Source organism: Syngnathus scovelli, chromosome 12, assembly GCF_024217435.2.
Source record: "Syngnathus scovelli strain Florida chromosome 12, RoL_Ssco_1.2, whole genome shotgun sequence".
Lineage (NCBI taxonomy): Eukaryota > Metazoa > Chordata > Actinopteri > Syngnathiformes > Syngnathidae > Syngnathus > Syngnathus scovelli.
In genome coordinates this window covers 11289092-11301905 of record NC_090858.1, presented here as the reverse complement: position 1 = coordinate 11301905, position 12814 = coordinate 11289092, and the positions used below count along the sequence as shown (strand labels likewise).

Below are 12814 nucleotides of genomic sequence, written 5' to 3'. Positions count from 1 at the left end.
GCTTGTATTGTTAAACCCATACAAAAATATTAAATTATCTGGTGGGCCCTATGCGGCCCATGACCATGTGTTTCCAACCCTTGCACAAACAGTAATAGTTTCTCTGTTAGGGTTTGTTTTCCTGAGTGTCTGTGAAAAGTGACAAGTCTAGCATCGCGTCATATCACAAGCGTCTCCACCGGTGTTGTTTCTGACCCATTTTTCTGCGGCCAGGAAGAGTGTCCGCCTCCACCGTTTGCTCATAAAGCAGTGGCGGTCGTTTGCAGACATCCACACCCGGCGCTATAAAAAGCCAGGCTGTGGGGGTTTTCGGACAAGACACCATCTGTGACGAGAGACTGGCGCCTGGGACTGGAAGACTGTGGTGGCACAAAACTTTCCAAAATATTGTTCTCACTCTGTGGTTTTCTTTAACTCCTCATGGAAAAAGTAAAAATAGCAGTGACCGTTTCCCCTCTTCTAGACTTGAGGAAACCGAAAAGTCCCAAGATGGCATTTGCACTAAAACAAGCAATCAGCACCAGATTTCAAGCCAGCAACCAACAAGTGCCTCCTCTCTGACCACATAGTGAGATTTAAGAGGAGGAATTTCACTAGATGGCCTCCTAAACCTCTAAATGGCAGCTAAGTGAATTCCACCTGAGATTAAGAATGGTAAGGGATTAAGTAAACAAAAAGACGATGTGGTATATGGTTTTTCTGCTTCGCTGGTCTTCAAAAAACACTCGGTGATCGGTGGCTGTTTCCCGACGAATGAGCACTTCAGGGACCACGGCTGATTGGGAAAAGATTTTATTCAACCAATGTCAGGGTGAAGTCTTTCCAAAAAGTTGAGTGGCACAAGGCATGGATGTCAAAAAAGCCCCCCTCCCCTGTCAGGCCCGTATCTTTTATACCTGGCAAGGAGCTGATGTCATGGCTTTGTGCACCAGCTGCGGTTTTCAATCTACTAGTTTACTTCAGTCCTAAAAAGGAGATCTTGACCAGCGCTGTTGGTGATGGACAACAACAGCCACTTTACCTTATTATAGGATTGCACACATTGCTGAAACTGAATTCTCCCTGACCAGCAAATATAGAATAGAACCGTGTCACTGACGCCAGATGGACATTCTAAGGCCACCTACAGGAATAGAGAGGGAATTCCAAATTACACTTCAACGACTCCAACTCAAGGGAGGTCCGAGAAAGTGTGAGCCGCTTTTTGTCTTTCCTGTCGGATTCCCAACGGCGCGCAACTTTGTGGATGGTCACGTGCCCGTACGCATTCCCTGTCACGCTGCAAGAAATGTCCCACTTAGAATGGATTTCTCTCAATGCAGTGTCAGGAAGAAAATGTGCTGAGATTGACCTTTGCTACTTCAGCAGTGACTTAAAGGGCTAGAGACATCCCTTTTTTTTTTTTTTCAATTAGAACGGAATTTGATAGAATGTATAAAGTTAACACATTTGCCGCATCGGAAATTAAAAATGGACACCGATTACTAAGAATAAAGCTGAAATGAAATTCTAGTTTATCGATCGGGTTCCGCACGAAGCCAAACTGGCGGCGCCATTACTGTGACGTCACAAGTTGTACATCTGGATGTCAACAAACCCAAACAACATGGCAGATGATAGCGACAGCTCCGTTTCTAGCGGCAATATTAGCATCATTTTATCCGATTCAGAAACCTCTTTTGACGCAGAATATGATGAATCTAGCAGTTCACTTGGGCTGAGCTGAGCACATTTTCTGAATTGTGCCCCTCCCGTCACTCTGGTTAGGTTGGCATCGTAAAAAGTAAAAAGTGCTCTTGGGGGCTTTAGAGTGCCGAGTTGATCTCGGCACATGAAGACATGACCACCTGCAACGTTTGGTTTAGGTTTTATAAGCATTTTTAATTTTATTGCTTAAATCGCATTTTCTCGACGAGCTGAGCACGTTTTCTGAATTGTGCCTCTCCCGTCACTGTGGTTAGGTTGGCATAGTAAAAAGAGTAGAGTGCCGAGTTGACCACTGCGAATGAAGACATGAACATCTCATTTGAGTCAAAGTCTCAAAGTCTCCTTTATTGTCAATTCCGCCGCATGTCAAGACACACAAAGAGATCGAAATTACGTTTCTCACTATCCCAGGGTGACAAGACAGCGTTCACAACGCACATACAAGTAAACAACACAGGAAAAATAAAACAAGAAGATGAACAATAAGAGTGATAGCACGCTAGCCGCTCCCGATGCACAGCAGAGTCCGGAAAGATAAGACAGAGTTCACAACGCACATACAAGTAAACAACACAGGAAAAATAAAAGAAGATGAACAATAAGAGTGATAGCACGCTAGCCGCTCCCGATGCACAGCAGAGTCCGGAAAGATGACAGTCAACCAGGCCACTGTGAAGACGAGCACACAGCAGGCACGCACTGTCCGGTTCGTGGATCCTATCAGGCGAACTCAACCCATCTTGTCGTCCCGCGAACGAACGTACGCCAGGAGAATGGAAGGCACGGCTAGGCGAGCTGGGTTGGCCGCAAACCTGGCCCGACGTCTCCGCGCTGGCCCCTCTTCTCTTTTTGTTAACATTCACTGAAACTAAACGCGTACAACTTGAGACGTCATGAGACGTCACTTCCTGCTGACGGCTCGGTGCAGTCAAACTCGTCTGTGCGGCAAATTTAAATAATAATTTTCAGAGCAACAGCTTCCTTTTGGTTGGTTCGAGCGTCAATTTATATTTATAAGCCCATAAGCTAACTAAAACCGATTTATACATATACCGGTGTCTCTAGCCCTTTAAGTGGACTTTGTATCCATTTGTGGAACACTTGTCCTCTTAAAAAAAAAGTCCAAGATATGGAATGTGCTTTTTAGACACACCCGTACAATTTAATAGCTCAATAGCTGGATTCAAACCAAACCACTTTGTTATGATTTCCTCCCTAAATATGTTTAAATGGCTCCTTATTCAATTTTATTTAAATGTTTTACTTAATAAAAATTATTTTGTCTGTATTTTCTCTTCATCCCAATGTAAATGTCAAAAAAATCTATTAAAAACTGACATTTCTGACCGTGCTTGAACCTTTTTCTGCTTTACTCAATGTTTGAATGTCCCACCCAAGTTCTCATGAGAAAAGGTTGAACTGAGGATAGACGGTGTTGATGATTACTTGTACTTTTTGAGAAATGCACAGGAAATAAATGTTGGCAGTAAGACCGTGCTTGGACCTTTTTCTGCTTTTCTCAGTGTTGGAATGTGATGTTCAGTCCAACCCAAGTTCTCATGGGAAAAGGTTGAAAAGTGCATAGATAGTGTTGATGATTACTTTTACTTTTTGAGAAATGCACAGGAAATAAATGTCGAGATGTGTGTGCAGCTAAAACTCCATTAACGTAACCCTGGCTTCACACCTCGCCACCGATCGGTGTCAGATCGGCCGAGAAAGGGTGTCGCCTTATTTTCCATTCCTATCATACTTTCTTATGAAATTGTGATTAAGAGGGGGCGATAACGTCAAGGACATTCAGGACATATGATTAACAGGCAATAAAAATGGAGGAGATAACTCGCAAAAAGTACGCAGTCTTGCGAAAACATCCCAATCTGTCCTTTGGCTACTCTTTATTTTTCTCTTATGAGCAGCTGTCGGCCATGATGATGTTTGCACCCCAGTTGCAAATTTGACCGATGGTATCGAGAGCTGTCACGTCAGTGTCCAACATGTGACCTGTCACATGCATGGGAAGAAGTGAAGCAGGCAAATCAGCTGACCGTGCTATACACAAGCGTGCATGTGTGTGTTCATGGTCCTTGAAAGTGGATTTGTGTCTAAAGTGAGGTCCTGAGACTCAAATGCAATTTCCTGAGTGGTTTAGCTTGTATGTGTCATCGTCTGTCTGCGACTCCACTTTGTGTTATGTGTTCACTGTTGGTGTCTACTGTTACTCCCCGTCGGTTTCTGTTCCCGCCATGCATTTTCCCGGTCTCATGGGTAGGCTTTCAGTCAGGACCTGTTTTTATTTATCGGTCCCTGGTCTGAATGGACCGGTTCTATGTCTCTGTCCACCCACCTCCCTTTCCTTCAAAAAAACCCTGCTCCACTCATTCCTGACACTTTGACCCCCCAAAAAATTCAGTTTCATTTCCTTCTAGTCAGTTCAATAGAGAATTTGACCACTGATTAAAACAAAAAACAAACATGCAGATAATATATCTTAAAAAACATGTCCACAGTGATGCCTTAAAAAAAACTAAATTCATCACACATATCTTTTATAAAACTAAGCATTATTCATTTTAATTGTGTACTGACTAACCATAACCCTAAATCACCTCTTTTTTTTTTTTATTCCCAATCTGGGACCCTCACAGTCCCCATGGAAGTGTTATGTGTACAGCGGGAGCCTGAGAACGCTGATTTACATAACGCAGCAGTGATTGCTTTTGGTTCAGCGGGGTCTATTTTCACAATTCTTTCATGTGCGCCCTTGCTGTGCGCTATGAGTGCCTGTCGGATCTGCGGTGTCACGCGGTCACCTGCTGTGAGGCGACAACCCCCGCAGAACCAGAGGTCGGGGTTCAACTTCCCACGCAGATAACACAACACAAGCATTTTCCTCCCTTCGGGCGCGCGACGGACGCACAGCGGCGGTTCTCGGCAAAAAAAATGCAGACTTACACGTGGGAGGCAGCGGGGGGGGCATGGAACACGTGGTCACGCATAGATCCATTCGCTGCGTGTTTGTGGTTTGCGTGTCCTTCGGCTGAAAAAGAACAACAAAAAGTCCGCATTCATTCAGCCGTAAAAAGAGATCGGGTATGCGTGGTTCAGGTTGTGGGGGGCTGCCAATAAATAGGCGAGCTGCTTATTTTGGGAGTATGCTCACTAAACTAGCGACACATGATCAGTTTCACACGGGCAGCTGACGTGGACGGACGTAAAATGGTAAAATATGGCGCTTGATGGAATTTTCCATATTTTCCGTCTTTCCTTTTACTCTACTCTGATTGAAAGAAGTCTGAAAAATAAAGTATATATTTTGTAAAGGATATATAGCACTATATTCTCAAAATAAAATTAGGTTTGCTACACTTTCTTCCCCTTCTGTGACTTGCTTCAATTATATAATCGCGCGCCTGTCGTTTTTTTATCTTTCACACTGTTGTTATTCAAGATTCAAGATTCAAGAGTTTTTTATTCGCCATGTTTGAGCGTGCCAAACAAGGAATTTGACTTCGGTAAATCACAGCCTCTGTTCAACATTTAGGTGACTAACAACAACACTCAGGACATGTGAAGAACGAAAGATATTCTCAAACACCCCCTGATCTTAAACTCCCAAGAGGGCAAGGAAAAACTCAAAACTCCAGCTAGGGGAAATGAGAAACCTTGAGAAGAGACCACAGATGGGAGGGTCCCTCTTCTAGGATGACCAGGCTGCAATGGATGCAGAGAGGACACATAGTACAAACAGTGTAGACAAAAAAGGTGTGGCAAGCGGGATGTTATTGCACAGTAATGACTCTGAGACTCTAAGAGTGGTGTGAGTTCATCAGAGCGACAGCCTGGGGGAAGAAGCTGTCTCTGTGTCTGCTGGTTTTAGTGTACAGAGCTCTATAACGGCGTCCGGAGGGGAGTAGTTCAAACAGGCTGCAACCTGGGTGCGAAGGGTCTGTTGAGATGTTACTTGCACGTTTCCTGGTCCTGGACAGGTACAAGTCTTGGATAGATGGGAGGTTGATTCCAATTATCTTTTCTGCAGTCCTTATTGTCCGTTGCAGTCTGTGCTTGTCTTGTTTGGAGGCCGATCCAAACCAGACAGTGATGGAGGTGCAGAGAACAGACTGGATGATGGCAGTGTAGAAGGTCTTCAGCAGCTTCCGTGGCAGGTTGAACTTCTTGAGCTGTCTCAGGAAGTACAGCCTCTGCTGGGCCTTCTTCCGGACAGAGTCTATGTGGCCGGTCCATTTCAGGTCCCGAGAGATTGTGGTTCCCAGGAACTTGAAGGTGTCTGATGAGAGAATAGTATTACTGCGGATAGTGAGGGGTGAAAGTGGTGAAGGGCCTCGCCTGAAGTCCACTGTCATCTCCACGGTCTTGAGCGGGTTCAGGTCCAGGTGGTTTTGGCTGCACCAGTGGACCAGCCGCTCCACCTCCTGTCTGTACGCAGTCTCATCACCGTTCTGGATCAGTCCGATGAGAGTGGTGTCGTCTGCATACTTCAGGAGCTTCACGGAAGAGTCACTTGCGGAGAAATCGTTGGTGTAGAGGGAGAAGAGCAGTGGGGAGAGGACGCATCCCTGAGGGGCTTCAGTGTTGGTGGTCAGGGTGTCAGATGTGATGCTCCCCAGCCTCACACGCTGTCTCCTGTTGGTCAGGAAGCTGGTGATCCACTGACAGGTGGAGGCAGGCACCGCAAGCCGGATGAGCTTCTGTTGGAGGATGTCAGGAGCGATGGTGTTGAACGCCGAGCTGAAGTCCACAAACAGGATCCTGGCGTACTTTCCTGGGGTGTCCAGGTGTTGCAGGATGTAGTGCAGTCCCATGTTGACCGCATCATCCACCGACCTGTTTGCCCGGTAGGCAAACTGGAGGGGGTCCAGCAGGGGGCCCGTGACATCCTTCAGGTGGTTCAGTACTAACCTATCGAAAGATTTCATGACCACAGATGTCAGTGCAACAGGTCTATAAACTAAGACCATTGACTCCAGCTTGCTACCTTGCAGTTTGCATACTTCGACATTTATATAAGTGCCAAAAGTTACTAGAGATTTAAATTAGTAAATATAATTAACCTTTATTTGGCGAAACTAAAAGAAAAAACTGACCTGTGACGCAAAACCCGAGAGCATCCCTCGGAGGCGTATGATCTCCTGCGAGCTGGATGCTTCTTTCTCGTATTTTGCGACTATTCGCTCACGACAGTCAAATATCTCCTCTGCAGCGGTGACCAGCCGTTTGTTCACGAAGGCCCGCAGCAGTAACGGCGGTGACATTTTGGGATAAATGTAGATTTCGGCCGAGTGTTTGCAAAATTGGCGTCTATTCCCCAGGTGGATGTATCTAACGGAAGTTTACCTCAACTTTCTTTTTTTTTTTTTTAAAGGTGGCGTTATTTGTCGCCACCATTTGGCTGGAGTATGAATCGGAACTTTAAGTCATCCCTTATAAAAGTCACTTTCTTTTTCATCAATACATTTATACACAAGTTATGCACATTATATCGTGTAATTTCGTTCGTGTAAGTGACTTTTCCATTACATTATTGCACCGTATTATGCCTTTATTCGACATATTGCAATATTACATGATGGCTAGTTGCTGCTGTCCAGTGGACAAAAAGTGTAGTTTTAATTGTACGGCATTTTTTCAAACAACGTTTATTGTCTGCTTTCATGAAGTGCTACAGAAAACTAATGAATAATTTCAGTTGAGAATCTGACATTGTAAATGAGGAATAGTCCTCAACTGAGCTACTTGGGTTTCAAAATGGGGTTACGGTATCAAAGTGGGGTTTTGAACCAGTGAGGGTTTCAAATTTAGGTTTCAAACAGAGGTTAGGGTTTGTAAGTCAGCTTGGTGTTTGAAATGCTTTTGTTTTCCATTCCATGCTGCCATTGTTGATGTATTTTTCCCTTCTTTTCTTGAGGGCTTGGAAACATTCAGTAAGAAAACATTCAGCGATCGACTCCCAACTAGATTTTTACTATGCACCTGAAATATTCCATTTCACAACAAACAATAAGAGTAGTCGGTCAGTTTGCATTGAGCACCGCACAAGCACAACTGATGGCGCTCATCCCTTCCGATCCCAATTCGCCACATGATAGACGAGGCTTTGCGGCCTGCCCAAAGTTTGCCCTTCTTTGTGTTGTTTCACGCGTTGTGTTTGCCAAGCTCTCGGGCCTCCTTGACCAGCTCCATCAGGCTAGCCAACATGGCCACATCAGCAGGCTCCACACCCATCTGCTCGATCTGAGGTGGAGCACACAACAGCAATAGGACGATCGTTTGCATTGGACGTTCTTCAGTGTGATAGGGAGAAGAGAAGACGAGGGAGAGAAACCCGGCCACTCACCTGTTCCCGCAAGTACTCCACATCCAGAGCCAGCTGAAGTCGGATCTTGGTGTCGTCTGACGGGCCGCCGTTGGTTCCGGCCGCGCTAGCACTGGTAGCGGCGGTAGCGCCTTTCCTGGCTTGCTTCAGTCGCTTCAGACTCTCCTCCATCTTTCTCACAGAGCTCAGAACCTCAGAAATGGTCTCGTAGTACCTAGCGCACACACGCACGCGTCCATGTCCTCAAATCATCACCGTCGTCTTGAATGACCCCAAATGACACATGTATTTGAACACTTTGTATTTAGTTTTAGTATTAGCACTTTACTTTGAAAAGTATTAAACACCTTTTCAAAGTTTGCCTCATTTTTAAATGTATTTGTTTATTTTAAACAATATTAAAAGGTTTTACAATCTAATTTGTTACTTAATAATTTTCTTTGTATAAATTTTGAAAACTTTTTTATTTTCATGTATAAATTTATTTTCACACATTTTGTAAGTACTAACTATATTTTGAAATGCATGTATGTAATTATTTCTAATAAAAAAAAAAAAAAACACCCAAAACAAAAACACAAAATGGACATTATTTGATTGTATTTTTCCTCCACAACCAAAATTTGATTCTGCGTGCGCTCACCTCTGCGTGCATTCAGAAAGCGTGACTGTCAGCCACCGGCGCGCCGTGGCTGCGTCCACCAGGCCCGTTGAGTCGCTCAGCAGCTGATGTAACGGCTGCAAGGCGTTTTCCATGTACGCAGACGCTCGCACGGGTGCCTCCTATCGGCACAAGACAGAAGAAAAAGAAGAAGCGTACTCAACGTCGCGTTAGGCTGTGACGGCGATGATAATTCAGGGGCTCCAGCGACCGACCTTGTTAGTCCTGCGGTAGAGTCGGGGCACCTCGGACGCGCTCTTGAGGAAGCGGCAGCTACGCTCGCTCAGGTGTTGGGTCATGCGGGTGCTGAGGGCCGGGATGCTGCTGGACAGGCACGCATTAGAGTCCGCTAATGCCTCTGGGGAAAACACAATACTGCCGTTTTCAGATCGCTCACCGATTGACACGTTGCGCTACCGACAGAAAAGTAAAAGGAGACAGTGACATTAAAATGATTGTCACTCACCTTCCACAATGATAAAGTTTGTGAAGCCGATGGCTTCTAATCGCCGTTTGACCATTTCTGACACTTCTGGTAACTAAAAGACAAGAAGAGAGCAATTTAAACCCTTCAGATTTACACCTGCCGAGGCTGAAAAACTCTACTTTCCAATCTGACTAAATTAAACTAGGGTTACGGATTCAAAGTAGGGATTGAAACTAGAGTTAGGGTTTCAAACTAAGGATAGCGTTTCAAACTATGGATAAGGTTTCAAAGTGGGATTAGAGTGAAGTAGTAAATATGATCATTGCGCTTACTCGCTCTTGTAGTTTTTGGACGTCAGCTGCAATGCGGACCAGCTGTTTGGTGGACAGCGAGGCGGGACTGCCGCTCTCGCTGCCTGTCTCCTCCACGGACGTCCTGCTGGAGGTGGACGACGCCGAGCTGGGGAGGGGCCTGCTGGGCTCTTTGCTCCCCTCGGGCGGAGCGGTCTCGGTCAGCACCTGTTCGCCGAGCCAATCCGTCAACAAGTCCTGAAATGACCATCGGTGGTTTATCCCCCGAAAGCTGACCTCATTCAGGAAGGTGCCATATCGTGAGTAAAGCTGCAGCGTCAGCTTCCAGAAGCGATGAGCCAGCGGCGGCAGGTAGACTTTGTCGGCCCAGCAGCGCACCAGGCAAGACCACAGCGACGCTGACGCTTGAAGGTGGTACGCGCTGCCAGCTGGAGGGAAGCCAAGATGGTTACAAAGGCTATTTATGGACTTCATTAATTCAATGGACGTTGTGACAAAATTGGAACCCTCCCCAAAAGAAAGTTGGAATCCAAACACACACCTGGCGCCACCTCTAACCCGTCACCAATGGCATTCTCCAGGCTTCCCGCTATTTCTCGGTACCTAGAAAAGCATTCAGATGTTTCAAAGAAGTGAGTGACTGTCACACAGCACAACCGACTTTGTTCCAACATCAAAAGCGCACACAACAAGCTTTAACCTCAGCTGGAAGTAGACGGGCAGGTTCCATTTATTGTGGAAGGCGATGTAGGTCGGGTGCGCTCGCAGTCGCCTCACGCTGGCCTGCGAACTGCACTGGCGCTCGAACCGACGGACGAACTCCGCGCTGGCGCTGTAACGCTACAAATGAAGAGCGGCCAGGTGATAAGGGGTGAGGAGGTGGGTGTCAAGTGGCGTCCTTTGTTGTCGCCGTACCTGGTAGAAAATGTCGGGGTTTCCAGGGTTGAAGAGGTAAGATAGCCTCTCCTCAATGCCTTTTACCATCTCGGGCCACACTGAATTGACTGGGAAGTCGTAGCCGGGAACGATGTCAGCTTTGTCGCTGGCCGGAGAAGGAGCATCCAAGTAGAGCGGACACAACAATTTGCTTACTCAGTCTGAATTTTTTTTTTTATCAGGTATCAATGATTGGTTATTTTCCCAATTATGAGTCAAGGACTTATTTATTTTTGTTTACTAACCTGGATATGGCTCCCCCAGTCACCTCTCTCAAGAGTCTGCAGTGATGAGGAACAAACTCCAGCAGCCTTGAGAACATCGCTTGAAGACCATCGGGACTGGACTTGACCACCTCCTCCACAATCACCTACCGGCAGGAGGAGGAAGGAGAGACTTCTCACACAGACACTTTGAGTAGAGTGTGGCCTCGACGCCCAGGTTTTGGCACCTTTACCTGATCCATGAAGGGTTTGACCAGCACTTGTCCCACCAGCGCCTCAGCATCTCGCGTCTTGTCGATGGTGGCGTACGTCCTGAGGCAGTGGCGCACCATGTCCATGTTGGACGTCTGCAGACCCTCGATGAGAAGACCCTCCAGGGACTGCTGCAACATGGAGGTGATGCCTGCGATGCGCTGGAGGGGCCCCACACAAACGATTACGGAGGATGCCGGCGACTAAGTTGCTTGTGGACAAGCTGGATGAAAACTCACCGGTCTGACTTTGTCCAGCAGAGGCATGCCTTTACTCTGCACGGCGTGGAACTGGAGCTGGTTGAACTCGGTGGCGATCCTCTCCAAGATCTGACCTGCTAACAAGGGGCTGGACACGGACAGAATGATATGACATGACATATGACCCGAACGAGGACAAGTGCTAGCAAAAAATATGTGACACCTGTGGCTTTCCAGTGAGTTGGACTCTTTGGGGTTCTGCGAGTTGAGGATTTTTTCAATCTTCTCCACTGAGCGCACCACTTGAATCAACCTCAGGACACAAACCTGACAGACGCAATGGGATTAAAAGACACTCAAACAAGAACTGTGTCGTTCCATGAAAATAACAATGGAAGGCCCCAACCTTCTTCTTCTGCAGGTCTTCTTGTTTGGACAGCTGCGTGTCAATAGCTTGTATCACCTCGCTGACGCACGACCGAAGGCTCTGCACACATAGGATTCATCAGCGCTCATTCCAACAGGAGTACATGAAATACGTATTAAACTAAAACACAGACCATGACCTCCTCTCGTAGCTGTCCGAGTGGCACAGAGAGTTGATTGAGCGCTTTGTCCATCCCCACCTGAGACAAGATGACACGTTTGAGGCTGTAACCCTACCTGGAAACAGCTCTCCGGGAGGCGTAACCCGTAAACAAATCAATAAGCACAAAAGCAAAATAAGCGCTCACCAGATTGGTGGAGAGGTTGACAAAGTCAGCATAATCCTTGTTGATAAGCTCTACCATGGCTGTTTTGAGCAGCTTGTAGTAGAGCTCCAAGTCCACCCTCATCTCCTCAAGCTGCACCTGCTTCCGACACTCGGCCACGAAGTGGTCCACGTCAAAATCATCCTAGAGACACATTAACAACTGTAAATCCTCAGGGAATGGCGCAGTTACTACAGAAAGAAGCCATTACATACTTTTTGCATCGGCTATCTTAAACGAGCGATCGATTACGTTCATGAAGACGAACCTTACCTTCATAAAAACGTCCTTGTCGAAGCACAGAGATTCGGGACCCTTTGGTAAATTCATAATGAAATAAACAAAGCAGAAACAACACAAAAAACAAGAAAAAGATGACAACTGCTAGTGTTTGCAGTTACTTCCGCAAACATGGCACATGACCAACGAAGAACTCTTGATGACCACAGCGCCGTCAAGAGGGCGGCGGTATTAACTGCAGTGTGTTACTGCATTGGCATCGTAAAACTAAAAGGATATGTCTGGATTACAAAGTAGGATTTGGATATAAAAAAAAATCTTCAATAAAAAAAAGCCTGCAAATTTTCCACAATATAGCAATAATCGTAGACCAGATGTAACCATGTATGGTTACTGCATCCTGTAAGAAATACACATGTGCCGAATGAGTGATCGTAAATCTCCTACTTCAGCCTCTTTTGTACGTGGTGTTATACGAGGGAATAAATCTTAAAGGGCTGCAACATTGTCGGAAACTGCGGCAAGAAAAGCCATTCCAACTCCCGAGGGGGGATACTGGGTTGTAAATGAGGAACAGGAGAACGCATGGATGGGGGAAGGTAGTTCGGTATAATTAAATGTAATCTTGATGTGCGAGATTAAAACGGGTGCTTGTCGTACATTTTGTTACTTTAGTTTGTTCATTAAATTTCATCGGGGGTCGGGGTTTGTTTGTAGAGAAGTTGAGTCCACGTCTCGAGTAGTTTTTCACATTATCCCTGTTGGGATGA

General features: G+C 46.1%; 1 protein-coding gene across 1 annotated transcript; it reads right to left on the bottom strand.

The window, feature by feature from the left end:
* Window positions 1-776: 776 nt before the first annotated feature.
* Window positions 777-12251, bottom strand: cog2 (component of oligomeric golgi complex 2). Its single transcript, XM_049736871.2, has 19 exons — window positions 12078-12251; window positions 11787-11948; window positions 11613-11678; window positions 11459-11539; window positions 11276-11379; window positions 11092-11200; window positions 10834-11013; window positions 10622-10746; window positions 10356-10482; window positions 10141-10280; window positions 9982-10043; window positions 9717-9868; window positions 9462-9647; window positions 9169-9241; window positions 8918-9060; window positions 8685-8824; window positions 8063-8255; window positions 6813-7959; window positions 777-6627 (listed from the first exon to the last, which is right to left on the bottom strand). The coding sequence occupies exons 1-18, from the start codon at window positions 12132-12134 to the stop codon at window positions 7861-7863; spliced, it is 2199 nt and encodes a 732-aa protein (XP_049592828.1). The 5' UTR covers window positions 12135-12251; the 3' UTR covers window positions 777-6627; window positions 6813-7860.
* Window positions 12252-12814: the final 563 nt, after the last annotated feature.